Source organism: Neodiprion pinetum, chromosome 4, assembly GCF_021155775.2.
Source record: "Neodiprion pinetum isolate iyNeoPine1 chromosome 4, iyNeoPine1.2, whole genome shotgun sequence".
NCBI classification, from domain to species: Eukaryota; Metazoa; Arthropoda; class Insecta; order Hymenoptera; family Diprionidae; genus Neodiprion; species Neodiprion pinetum.
In genome coordinates, this window is record NC_060235.2 from 17,206,841 (window position 1) to 17,220,782 (window position 13,942).

At 39.1% G+C, this 13,942-nt stretch overlaps 1 protein-coding gene across 5 annotated transcripts in view; it reads left to right on the plus strand.

Annotated features, from left to right (window-relative positions):
- Positions 1-13,942, plus strand: part of Eip74EF (Ecdysone-induced protein E74) — a 128,020-nt gene that overhangs the window by 44,547 nt on the left and 69,531 nt on the right. For 4 of the 5 annotated variants that reach the window (XM_046624430.2, XM_046624431.2, XM_069135087.1 and 1 more), the window contains 3 exons: positions 657-941; positions 1,314-1,581; positions 1,735-1,836. In XM_046624430.2, coding sequence (XP_046480386.1) covers positions 798-941; positions 1,314-1,581; positions 1,735-1,836 — 514 coding nt within the window. In that variant the 5' untranslated portion in view covers positions 657-797. The remainder of the gene's footprint in view (positions 1-656; positions 942-1,313; positions 1,582-1,734; positions 1,837-13,942) is intronic. The other variant, XM_046624432.2, reaches the window with a different exon arrangement.

Genomic DNA, 13,942 nt, shown 5'->3' on the forward strand with positions numbered 1-13,942 from the left:
GAGGATGTTAACCTCCGGAGAAAACTTTCCTTCTAACTGTTCTTTCTCGGTGAATTACGTAAACCGAACCGCTGCTGCATTTCTCTACCTTCTACCTTATAATAATGCTGTTGCTGCTGCTGCTGCTGCTGCTGCTCTGCTGCACAGCGGCAATGGCGATCGTAAGAACGAGTTACGAGAACCGCTGAGGAAGTGAATCGACAAGAAAGAAAGTTTTCACCGAAGACAGGCTGCTGCTTCTACTCTTGCTTATAGTCGCTATAACTAACAACACCGAACCGTTGCGGCCGCGTAAGCGTAAGCCGTTTTCACTTTCATGAAAATGCCAACTCGCCGTCCGTTGCGCCGCTCTTTTAATTTGTATCCCCCTCGGTGAGAAACTTGTCGTTTTAGCAACTTTTCCTCCATCGGTTTGTAATGTTATAATAATATAAGTATAATTACACGCTGATTTTTTTTGTCTAATTGATTCGATTTTTTTATCACCAATGAGTATTTCACTTTGACAGAGATCTTTTGTTGTTGTTGTTTTATTTGTTTTCTTGTCACTCTGGTCGATAAAGAAGAGCGGGTTTCTTCTCACCGGCCGACGAACGGAGTCTCTGAATTACCTATTTGGCCAACTTTCATTTGTTTTCTCCGGTTGTTTGTTTCAGGAAGACGGGAATCGCCTGAGGAGGGTGAATCTACCGCGTGGCGTGTCGGGCGGAGAAGGTTGGGGGCGGATCGAAGGTGGTTTTGGATGTTAGGAGGCGAAGGGGTGGCTAGTCAGGCCCCACCGCCAGGTACGGGTCCTAATGCCGGTCCCCGTATCGCAATCTCTTACGCTAACTACATCCCTCATACCCAAAGAGGAGAATACGATGCCATTTATAGACGACGAGTTACTTTGGTGCCCTGACAACGACGGGAAGATGGTAGATCTCACCCAGTGTCTTCAGGTCAATATATGTCCAATCTAAGCCATTCCCCGAATCACTACCTTTCGCTTCTTTGGCCCCCCTTTTTTTTCATAACTTTTCCTCGATGATTGTGGTGGGAACAAGGAGTTCAATTTTAAGAGAATACCTAAATTCATTGTCGAGGAACGACTTCGATCGAGAAAACCTTTCGTTTTACTCAACAATGACTTTACAAAATGTATTCCTCTCAATTGGATTCACGTTTTTTGACGTCATTGTCGCATGAAACAAAAGATACTTTTACGGAGAAGGCTTTGATTGATAGTGAAAACAAGCGACAATTTACTCGATCGATAAACACGGTCTATATCACTCTCTTATTTTTTCATTTTTTTTTCGGGCCTGAAATAGGAGAACGGGGCCGGACAAACCGACGAATTCTCGGCGATGGAGTTGAGCGTTCTCGTTGGAGCTCCGGGAGCGCCTTCAGGGCCATCAGAGGAAGGCGAAGAGATGCCTGGCGTAGCTGGCGAAGAGCCCTTCGACACCCTGGACACGTTTTTAAGGGAATTGCAAGCTGACCTAGCCGAGGCCAGTCAACCAACTTCCACAACCACACCTATTAATTCCTACAGAAGACAGAGGTACAACATTGCCGCTGCTAATCCCTTACTGGCAGGTGAGAACAAAGCTATATCGTTACAGTTTATTTGTTTATTAATATTTTTACTATTTGTCTCAGTTCGTACTGTTTTGACTATTGAGATATATTTACTTATTTCTGTTTCTTAGTTTTATTTATTTATTTTAATTTTAATTTTTATTTTGTTAGAAAAACTGGCAGCACCCACTTCGCAGAGCTTACCGACCCCCATAGCGCACGCGGCGAGAGCAGAGATAAAAACTGAGAACATACAACCCGAGACGAGTAAAGGTAGGAACTAATTCATTATTGTTACCATTTGATCTCTGCGTTATCGACGCTCGGTCGAGAGTACCGCCTACCCTTCGCCCGTAACGAGAACTCGTCAATACCAGCGACGAGTGGGTTATCCTTCTGTATTATCGACGGTGTTCATACCGATCGAGTTACTTTCTGCTAAACTCACATTTGTCGGTGGGTAAAAGAAAATACCTGCGTTAAACTGTAATCGGCTTACTACTGATCGTGAAATCGTTGAGCAGATTGCCGTTGACGGTTGGCCTGCCGCGACAGTTGCAGTGCAAAGTAGCGGTACCGTACGGCTCGATTGAAGCATACATAGGTATAGCGCGGTTTTACATACGGTTGATTCGAAACTTCGAAAGGGAAAACCGGCCAAGGCCCCTCATGCGCGCTTGAATTGCGACCACACATCCGCGTTAGCAATAATAATTGCGTACAGACGCGTTCCGTGTACTTGAAAGATATATACACCACATGTATAATTCTTGCTGCGCTTGGTGGACGCTGTGAAGTCTAACATTTTTTTTTTTATTCTATTGCTGTTATTCCTTCTACTATGTACCCATTTCTATTGCCGCTGTCGCTGTTGCTGTCGCTGTAGGCGAATGGTTAATACCAAGCGTACACAAACGCACACGTAGGCGCGGGGCAATACTTACGGAACATACGTAACCGGACCAACGTGTACATTATAACGTGCGATGAAAGACACGGCAGCACGGCGGCAATATATGCGTGGCCCAATTCTTGTAATTTACAACCGTGTCGTAACGCGCTCTCGGTGTTATAAGCTTATGGCATCGGTATAATATAGCCTGCACACCGTGTAGAGGTATAAACGATTCGCGTTACATACTTGGAGTTCTGCCGCTTCCCTTTTTGTAGTCTGCATTCGTCCGAGGGGATTTTCGATTGGCCGTATTCGGTTTAATTCTTTGTACGGGATTTTTCTCTGTATTGTTCAATCGATTCCTCGTTACTCCCGTCATTCGTATGCATACACATGTATGTACATGCTTTTAACAATGCTACAACACATGTTACATGCATATTGTATATCCATGTGAGATATCCAATGTTGTGTGTGTAAAAATTCAACTACAACAATCGTCGAAGAAATAACATTTGTATAATCTATTCATCAAAAATTATACAAGCGATAAGATTTGAGCTTCCTATTACATAGACTTGCCAATAATATAATTATTATTGTCTGCGTATAACCCCGCTTATCGCTTATCTCTCTATGATATTAAATATGTAAAACCTCTACCTCTTTCTCTTGTTTTTGCCCCCCGTGCGCTCCCCCCCGTACCCAAAAAACATTTGGTTGACGGCGAGTTTCCCCGGAAATCTCTGTATACATTTTCACCTTTGTTAACACTTTATGTACTCGTTCTCTTCTCTTTCGAAGGGGGTCTTTCTTCTTCCTTCTCACGCTGGGTCCAGCTGTCTCGCTGTCTCGCCGTCTCTCCGTCTCTCCGTATCACTGGGGTCGAATACCATGCACTTGCCGTTTCGTTTCCTATACCGCTATTACATATATCGTTTGTGTGTACATACGTGTAGTCAGACACCGTGCCAAGGCACGACCCTTTCCCTTGACCTGCCCTCAGGCTTACGCCGAGGCGAACCCTCGGGCACCCTCACATAAATCCCCTAATAAGTGTTATACGAAAATAGCTCCGCTCTTGCAGACGGTGACAGAAATAAAGCAAAAACAAGATGGAAAAAAAACCGGTTGTGGAAAAAACCGGCGAGAAAGAGGAAAAGGAAGAACAGGTGTTTGTACACGCTTAGAAAAAAAAAAAAAAAAAAAATGCGAAACTATCCAAAATGTTGTATCGCTTATTTAAGGAATGTAATTATCTATCGGAATTATGATATAGGTTGTAATTTTATTTTTTATGTTCACTCTCGAATTTATTATATTATGGTAGTATTATAATAGCTGAATTCAGAGAGAAGTCGTTTAAAGTATGTTGAAAATTTCATAAAACGGGGTGTGGGGTGTACGCATCCAAGGTGCAAAATAAACATATTTACATAGAGAAGAAGCGCGAAACTATATATTACATGCGCCATGCTTGCCATATAGCCGCGTTCTTTGGGTGTATATTATAGTTATACAGTTGTTGAGCAATCGTCTTCCTCGTCTTGCCACATACATACCGCGGTAGCGGCGCAAACGTGTAATAGCGCGTTTTCGGAACGCTCGAAAGCTGTCTCGACGATTACGACGGGATGGCACAACTTCCATTCCCCTTCGCATCCGAGACGCAAGCGGTTAGGTAGTTGAAATTTTTCGCTGATGAAAGAAAAAAATGAACTTGTACGTGCAACTAACGTAAAATATGGAATCAATGTCGCCTTGTATTTAATTTTTTTTTTGTATTCTATTTTCTTCGTTACAATTTGAACATTGGATTTTGTTTAACATCGATTCGAAATCAACCGGAAGGAGTTTTACGATACCGGAAATCTGTCGCTGCCGCTAGACTGCGGTATTTGAACGCCAGTTTTTTTTTTTTATCTTTTTTTTTTTCTTCATTTCATGTATAGGAAAAGGAAATTAATCCTCTTGGTATATAGGTAGGGAAAGAGAGAGATATAAAAATGACTCTAGACACGGATCATTGCGTATATATGATAGTTAGCTCGGCTGCGGCGGTTATCCGACTACCGTAAAAGCGTTACACACAGAAGGTAGCGGCAGCAGCAGCGAGCTGCGAGTGAAGTGTTGACATTTTCTGCAATCAGGTCAGGGACTCCCGGCTGATGGTTTTACCGATTTACCTCTAACCTGCCCTGCGACACCCGCGTTAAAGTCTCTCCCTCTCTTTCTCCCTCGCACCGTCTCTCTCTCTTCTTCGTTATTTTTTTTTCTCTTCGCATTTCTCATCACATCGTGCAAATTCTTTCTATAATTATATCTGATATCTGTCTTTGCGGTGGTTATACGGGCATGTAGTTTTTTCCAAAAAAAAAAAAAAAATAATAATAAAAAATAATTAAAAAAGAAAAAATAAGTCACCGTACGACGAGATCGATGAGTATAATAGTTACTCCAATGATTTGCACTTTGCTTTTTGTCGTTCTTTTATTCTGTACGTACGGAGTGCTTCTCTTTTTCTTTGAAATCGTCCAACCTCTTTTCTAGTGTGTAATATAACGTCTGAACTTGTACAAATATTGCGTTATCAAAAAATATATGTATAGGCGGTAGCCGCAGCATGTATATATGCGAATAGTGTTAAAGTACACAAAAGTGAGTTTTTAATAAAACGCTGCTGCATCGTAGGTATGTGAAACGATCGCTTCGTATACAAAAGTTGTAATCCCAAAATGTTGTTGTAAAATGTCAAAAATCTTCGCCAAAACTTGAACCTTGAATATCGTTTTCCGAAACGACGAGAAAAGAAAACATTTGAGACCATCTTTCAGGCTGCCGCTGCTGCCGCTAAGCTTTTATACTCTTTGTACAGACAGACTGCAGTCGAGTCAGTCTCAGGCAATCGAGACGGCGGGATGAAAAAAAAAGCGGCAAAGGGTCCGCCGCCCTGGAAGTCTATCGTATAAACAATCCAAATATCGCGTTTGTGTATATTTTCGAAAACCTCCCTGCAGAGAGTCGTGCCTGCTGCACGTGTTCCGATGCAAGCTGCAGCGGGCGGCTTATGTGCATATATACATACATACTTACATATACGATTCACACACACACACACATGTATATATATACATATACGTATGTACCTATATCTGGGTTATTATGTTATGCTTGAAGCTGGAAGGGCGAAAAAGTTGAGACGGGCAGGGTGTTGATTTTCTTTTTTTCTTTCCTCTCACCATGTTTTTTTCCCCCTTTTACCGGTTTATTTTCATTTACAATCTCTCTTTCTCTCTCTTTCTCTCTCTCGTTTTGTGTCTTCTTTGATTTTTTTTTTTTTTTGTTTTATGTTTTTTTTTTTTTTTTGTTTTCTCTCTCAACTTATCATTATTATATCTTGTCTCTTTTCGTCAACCCTCGGGGGTCTCGCGACGTCGCATAAAGGATAGAACCAAACCTCTTCTTCCAAACCCTACACCTGTCGCCCCTCGTCACTGCCATGCCAAGGCAGTTTTCGAAAGCGCTGTTATCATACCACGAGCTCTGGGGAATCCTAAAATCCATCCATACGTATTATGACACACACATACGTGCATGCGTGTATTCATAAAATAATACGTTTACGTAGGAATACCGAGCCTGCGAGCGAAAGGATGAGAAAGAAAAATGTCACGTTATACGTACAACGTATGTTTTTCTTTTTCTTTTTTTTTAAGATTTTTTTAACTTGTCTGGCTCGGTTTGTTCTGGAATTCAGGCCCCCCCCCAACTTCGTTTTTCACTCCGCCCTCAAATGTTGTCTCATTATCCTGCAGATATTATAATCATTACACGCACGCGTATTTACCGCGATCGTCGTACGAAACGAATCTCGCCAGACTGCCAAGTTCCGCGCCCTTTATTGTTTGTGTTTTCTTACTTACATTTTCGTTTAATAACATTTTTATTTTACACACTTGGGCGTATGAATGGCCAATTAATAATATAGGTACAGCTGGTCGTTTTAAACTATAAGAATATTGGCAGACTCTTGGAAATGCGGGTGACGATCGATCGCGGTTTTTCGCTCTATAACGTCCAGCCGACCTTGGTTCATGCTTCTAGAAACCGTGCGCGATATTATCGCGCCAATTAAGGAGCCGTACTTTTCGTTATGTAGTATAAATAAAAATAACGGTACGTGTAAATGAAAATTTTTCTATATCGATCCATATGATTATGTAAGGTTTCGGTTTTTTTTTTTTTTTATCGATCGATATCACATCGTCGGTTTCTCTCGGTGCATTTTTTTCAATCGCAAAACACTTCTGTTGACGAAATCTATATACTGCTGTATTATACGCATATAGGCGTACAAAATTATCTGCAATTTCGCGTCAAAATAAGAAGAAAAATAATGACAATAATAGTTATGAGAAGAAGAAGACGATGAAGCAAAAAATGTACATACTAATCAAAAATCACCTGTCTGTGCATATAGTTTTCCCCTGTAATTACACATACTCGTTTAATATACGTACAATGATGTCAATTTTAATGTTTCGATATACCTCGTTTCGTAAACGAACGGCTCATTTTGACTTTTCCCTTTGTTATTCTTTCTTCTTATTTTCCTTTATCGCAAACTAAAACGATCGCAATTCTCGCAGACTCGAGTGATCGATGAAAAACGTCGTCGAACATCTGTGCTTCGCGTTTGCCTACATAGGTATAACATACATGTGTACGATAATGTGTGAAATCGTGTCACGTTTCGGATCGGAAAGGAAAAAGAACACGTTGCTTTCGTTCCTATTATTCGTATTCTTACTATTATCATTATTATCGTGTGTCAAATCTTGTGCAAAATTGATTCCTTTTTGTCGTGTTTTTAAAAAAAAAATTTTTTTTTTTTGTCTAAAACGGACAAACGATTTTCAATCGAGATTCAAAAATTTTCACGATTACGCCACAACGCATGTCGATCCTAATCCTTGTATTCTTGTATAAAAATATTTTTATCACGTTATACCCGATTGGTTTCGATGTTACGAATTTGAATGATGAGAACAAACATGTGAGAATAATATTTCAGAATCACGATAGAAATTAATATAACACGTATAGGTGCGTCGGTATTCGTTTGGTTTTTCTTCCTCTTTTGCGTGTGGTTTTTTTTTCATTCCCTCCCCCATCCCTGCGATTCCATATTTGGCGTACATAACCGAGTCTTGCGCACGTATACGTGTGCGTGCATACATCCTTCCGCGGAGAAGAGCCAGCAGCCTATCAGAGGCGAGTTAAAAGGCTCCGTTTATCGCGTAACGCTACGTATATAAAATTCCTGTATACCAGGTATAGCACAGGTAGAAAAGTATTACAACCGCAAATACGTGTCTTAGTGTTCGCCTCTGGTTGTTGGGCATCTTATACAGGTAGACTCCGTGCTACCTGTAATACCGAACGTGGAGACAGGGGCTACAGGTTATCCTCGTCCCACATTCGCATAACACTTTCACTGACGTAACACTTCGGGCTAAAACTGTTGCGCCGCGTACATGTAACCCGCAACGCTCGAAAAACCCCCCTTCCACCTCCTTCACCTCCTCTTCATCCTCCTCCACTTCCTTGCCCACAGTCCCGCATAACACCTCCCATGCTACCTACACCATTATTATCCACCGAGCCCTCTCTCTCTCTCTCTCTCTCTCTCTCTCTCTCTCTCTCTCTCTCGGTTTCTCTCGCTTTCTCACTCTCTCACTTTGCGTAGAATCTCCTATGTACGTGCCTATCATATTTTCAACCTTATAAGTTGCACCTATTTCACAGTCATGTAATATCTAGTCCGTCGATCGCTGCACACTTTTGCGGTTACGTTATACATCTTATACATCCATCGGTTTTCCGCACTTTTTTTTTTCTCCCTTGTGTAGGTATTCTTTTTTTTACACTCGATGAGATTTGTCTTTTTTTTTTTTTAACTCATTACGCTTACCCGCCACCCCTAGAGCTCGAAGAATAATTCTTCTGGTTTTTTCTTTCTTTCTTTCTTTCTTTCTTTCATTCTCGTTTCGTTTATCGGTATTATCGCGATCTGATCGTGTGACGTCTTTCTCACATTATTTTTTGTTTTTTTTTTTTTTTGTTTTTGCAATCGAATGAATGAATTGTATGTAAATATAATATTTACAGAGTGAATTACTAAGGACAGCCATGGTCCGTTGTCTGATAAAATTTCATGCGCACGCGCTACGATCCGAGAGCGGCTGTTCGCCAGAGCGAGGTAAACGTCATAAACTTGACATCAAAAATTTTGACAGTTGTCGCTGGCGGTTGTGCTCAGTACCGACAACTGTCTGAATTTTTTTAGTTAGACACATCGCGGTGAACTTTCGTCTAAATTTATGACGGTTGGTCACCCTGGAAAACAGTCACTCTCGGATTGTAACGCATGCGTATTAAATTTTAACATACGACGTAACGTGCAATCGTTAGGAATTCACTCTGTATATATTTACGTTTATATATATATATATATATTTAGGGTGGGCCAAAAAAAATCGACTATTGTTTTTTTTTCACTTCATACTCCGAAAACTTGGTTGGTAGAGAACCTCAAGAACATTCTCTCCGAGTATGAGCTCTTAATTTTAATAGGAAGGTCCTCCGCCTCGCAGTTTTCTATTTTTTTCTTACGGTGAGGAAGAAAAATACACATCTCGGTATCTACTATTTGTAAAAAAAAAAATCGTCTCGTATTTTCGTAGGAAATTGAATTCTCTACAAAAGAGGTTTCTTACAATTTTTTTGTATACCTCACTGTTCAGAAGTTATTGAAGGTTAAAGTTTGATCATTTTAAGGTAGATGTCTTTTTTTTTTATGAATTTTATAACTCTTCAACAAAATGTCATTATAATACGCGCAACTTATGGTTAGGTCGGAAATTTACTGCTCTACAATAATGGTCTGTTATGATTAGTCGATTAAATTAACCGTTCAGAAGATATTCACCGTCAAACTTCAATGCATACTATTTTTAACAGTTTTTTTTGTTAATAATTCAAACAATTTCAATCTAATTCATGAGTTTCGGGTAAACAAATTTGTAAAATTTTACTAATTTTCCCGTATTTATTAAATTAGCTCAATTTGTAGGTACGTATCATATTTGGGTATTCTACGCGTTACAATCACAGGTTTGTCAATTGTTTCGTTTTCGTTTTCTTTATTCTATATAATATACTCGTATATGAAAACGAAACTGAAACACTGAGTAAAATTTTACAAACACCCGAAGTAACATTTGACAAAAGAGAATCGTTTTCCTTGATACTTGAGGAATATTTTTCCCCGTTATTGATCTTCTTCTTGTAAATCTGTTATACATATACGCGTAAGTTTCTCCCCCCCCCCCCCCCCCCCCCCCCCCCCCCCCCCCCCTCTTTTAATCATACACAACTTATCACGTGGATGGGTGTAAAATACACAAAGGTATACGTACAATAATGTAAGTAGTCAGACATATTATCCTTGAGCTTATGTATTCGTATTCGCGCGTCTATCCGTGCAGTGTGAATCGCGACAGGTAAACAATTTCGCAACCTATTATATACGTTATAACTTATATACCAGCTGTATATACCTGTATCTCTCCCTCTCTCTCATCGCGGAGCAAGAGAATTTCCTTTAATACGCATCGCTTCGAAGGAACGACCAATATATATATATATATGTATGTATATAACAAATCGACCGTCGTCGTCGATGTAAGTTTTTAAGCCAATTCGGGCGAATTTAGGTTACCCAGCTATACTCGACGAAGTTCAATTCCCGTCCCCCGCTTTCTTAAGCTCATGTCGTTCGAAATGTGCCCGACACTCTCGTTTCTCTCTCTCTCTCTTTATATATATATATATATATATATATATATTCATTTATTACACGGATATAATTATTTATAATTCGTTGTTGTCGTGCCTCGAACTGTTGCATCGGTAAAACTTTGAACAACGAACGAAAAGGAAAATGAATACAAATATTTACAGAGAAAAATGATTATCGGCACTCCAATAATCGTCATTATTTATCACATAAGTATTACATGTATTTTTTCACCCGAATTATACTTACTCGGGGCATTACGTGCGAAATCGATCTCGGTCTGACCTCTCCGATTTGGCTCACGACTTTTTATATTATTGTTTCGATTTTCGAAGAAAATAATTTTTTAGAATTAACTTGAACTAGCTGCAATTTTTGAAAACGACCATATTGATCGACACAATTTGATAATGTCAGACAATTCTGAAAAATCAGGTTTCAGATGTCCAAATTTTTGATCTTTGAACCGGAGTGGACTGACTGTTCTTCTTGAAAAAAAGTCTATATTTTTTTTTCGATACTTTGTCGAATTTGGCATGGAATCCTCCATACATATATATGATTAAAGATCACATGATTACTCTGCACGCTTATAATTATCTCCTTGTTATTTTGAAATATTACATATTATGTATTCTGAAGAAGATTAATATCGATAAATATGGAATAAAACGAGGAAGTTGCAAAAGTGGATGTATGTATGCAATAAAATATGTGTGGAGTTGGGAATAATTCATATATATCAATGCGTCTAAATAATATATACATATACGAGATAAGACTAAGATGGATCAAGACAGAGGGATAACATATAAAGTGTATATGCGTGTACTTGGTTTTATTATTAATGTGCAATATACTTGGAGATAAGAAACTCCGGGCGAACGATGAAAAATGGAGAAGAAAAAAAAAATATGTCTACATGATGAGTTGCAAACTGGGCGGGACGAGCTGATAATCTGTGCGTGAAAAGATAAAAAGGAAATGAAACAGGCGGGCGAAGAGAGGAGGAAGCAGAAACTAAGAAGTACGTATAGATAATGGGGAATTTCCTGTTTGAAAAGAAGGAGGAAAAGAGAGAGTGAGGAAAAAAAAAAATAAAAAAATAAGCCGAAGAGCAACAACAGGATTTTTCTCGAGTCAAGTCAAGTATATATAAGAGGGTTTTTCACACCCTCGAAGGAGAAAGAGAGAGAGAGAGAGAGAAAGAGAGCGAGTGAGTGTCTCGGTTGGCGTATTAGTATAAATATGTGTTAAAACACTGCAAGAGTCGAAGGGGCGAAATAAGGGATAAACAGACGGCTGCTGACGCTGCTTGAATATCGCGGCAACACGTTCGTGACACGAAACAGACTTCCTGTGCACGCATTCTCAGTATGCGCTCACTTCAGACTCGGGCTCGCTCATCCTTTCGTTCCTCCAATCTAGAGAGACAGAAAAACTCTCGTGTCTTTTCCGGAAATTTTTGGTAAATATCATTTATCTCAATGTTTTTCATTGTTTCTTTTTTTCCACTCACACACCTTTGCTCGTCGGGTAAACAGATTTGTAAAATTTGTACAAATTTTCCCGAAACTCATGAATTAAATTGGTATTGTTTGTATTATTAACAAAATACTGTTAAAAATAGTGCGCATTGAAGTTTGCCGGTGAATATCTTCTGAACGGTTAATTTAATCGACTAATCATAAGAGACCATTATTGTAGAGCAGTAAATTTCCGATACAACCATGAGTTGCGCGTATTATAATGACATTTTGTTGAAGAGTTATAAAATTCATAAAAAAAAAAGACATCTACCTTAAAATGATCAAACTTTAACCTTCAATAACTTCTGAACAGTGAGGTATACAAAGAAATTGTAAGAGACCTTTTTTGCAGAGGATTCAATTTCCCACGAAAATACGAGACCATTTTTTTTTTTTATAAATAGTAGATACCGAGATGTGTATTTTTCTTCCTCGCCGTAAGAAAAAAATAGAAAACTGCGAAGCGGAGGACCTTCCTATTAAAATTAAGAGCTCATACTCGGAGAGAATGTTCTTGAGGTTCTCTACCAACCAAGTTTTCGGAGTATGAAGTGAAAAAAAAACAATAGTCGATTTTTTTGGCCCACCCTAACGTGTATGTGTGTAAATACAAATTGTGAAAAATTGCGTCGTCACATTCGAATAATTTTAAATTCAGGCTTGCCACTCTGTTTTATCAAAACTGCAGGAAAATACGAAATAGTTTCGAAATTAGACATTCAGTTTGAATTAGGGTGGTCCCTATTTGGGGTAGACAGTAAAAAGGACTTTGAAAATACACGAAATTATATAATTTGTACATCGGTTGATCAAATTGTTTCTTTCTTACTTTTTTATTTCACATTTTCGTTCAAGTTAGACGCAAAATGTATAATCCGTATGGGAAAATCTGGCAAATTTGAGTAATATTTTTAATCTGAAATTTGCGCGCGATGCGGATGACATTGTACGTCGTATGCTTACATTTTGCAAACCCGCAGCTCCTTAAAAGCTGGTAAAATTCCAAAGTTGAAAAATCACGATATTTCCGTAAGCCTATCGAACTTTCGTCACGTAATTTATGACGTTCCCAATTTCAATACAGTAGAGTTTATCCTCTTCAAAATTATGATCCAGACCTGATTTTCATTCGTTTATCATCGATCCGAAATGGGGCTTGAATCGATCATTTCGGACAATCATTATTACGTCTATATTCTTTCGATCGGGTCGACCGACGACACCCACCTATAACGCAAAAAAAGTGACGCAACAGCTCTCTGCACAATCAGCGAGGAATTCGCGAACAATCGCGAAGTAAAAGACGCTCGAGTCGTCGCCGGCGCGTGATACGTTACAATTTTTATTTTCCTTCTTCCTTTTTTTCTTCCTATCACTCGTCTCATTCTTTCGTTTGCTAAAAATTTTCGCGAACGTTTTTGTTTCCGTACATAGTAGAGGTATGTGTTTAAACACATGTAGCGGCGAATTTTCGCAGCGGAAGAAGCAGAAGCTCGTTCCTTTTTCTTGCCCGGACGCAATTTTCTTTCTTATTTTTTTATTTATTTTTTTTCACGATACAGGCAACGTCGGCAATTAAGCGCCGACGAGCGATATCTTGACCCACATTTCATGCCTGCGAATTACTCGCTAATCTCTATAGAGAGGGAATACATGTAGGTCAGGCACTTCCTGCATTATATGTATAGTCACGATCACGGCTAGTAGTAATTATAACGAAACGCTAAACGCGCACGTGGTTTTTCATTTCTCTTATGTATGGAAAATAGTTTTCCTTTCAAGGAACTAAATTGTTACGATTCCGTGTACAATTGTACGTGTACCTACTATATAAAATTATATTTTTGTACCTTTGATTTTTCATTCATTAATACACTCTTGAGCGTACGTTAGATAAAAAAAAAAATACGATGTCGATCCAGTCGAATCGATGTAAGAACAATGATTGCAGTTTGAAATAATGGCGCGAGTATCTTTAAGGCGGGACTCCGGTGGAATTTCGTTAATGTCGAGTTTTCTCGTTTATTAAATGAGTAGAAAATATACGACGAAAAATTTCTTCCAGTGAAATTTAGATTATGATAATCAATCGAT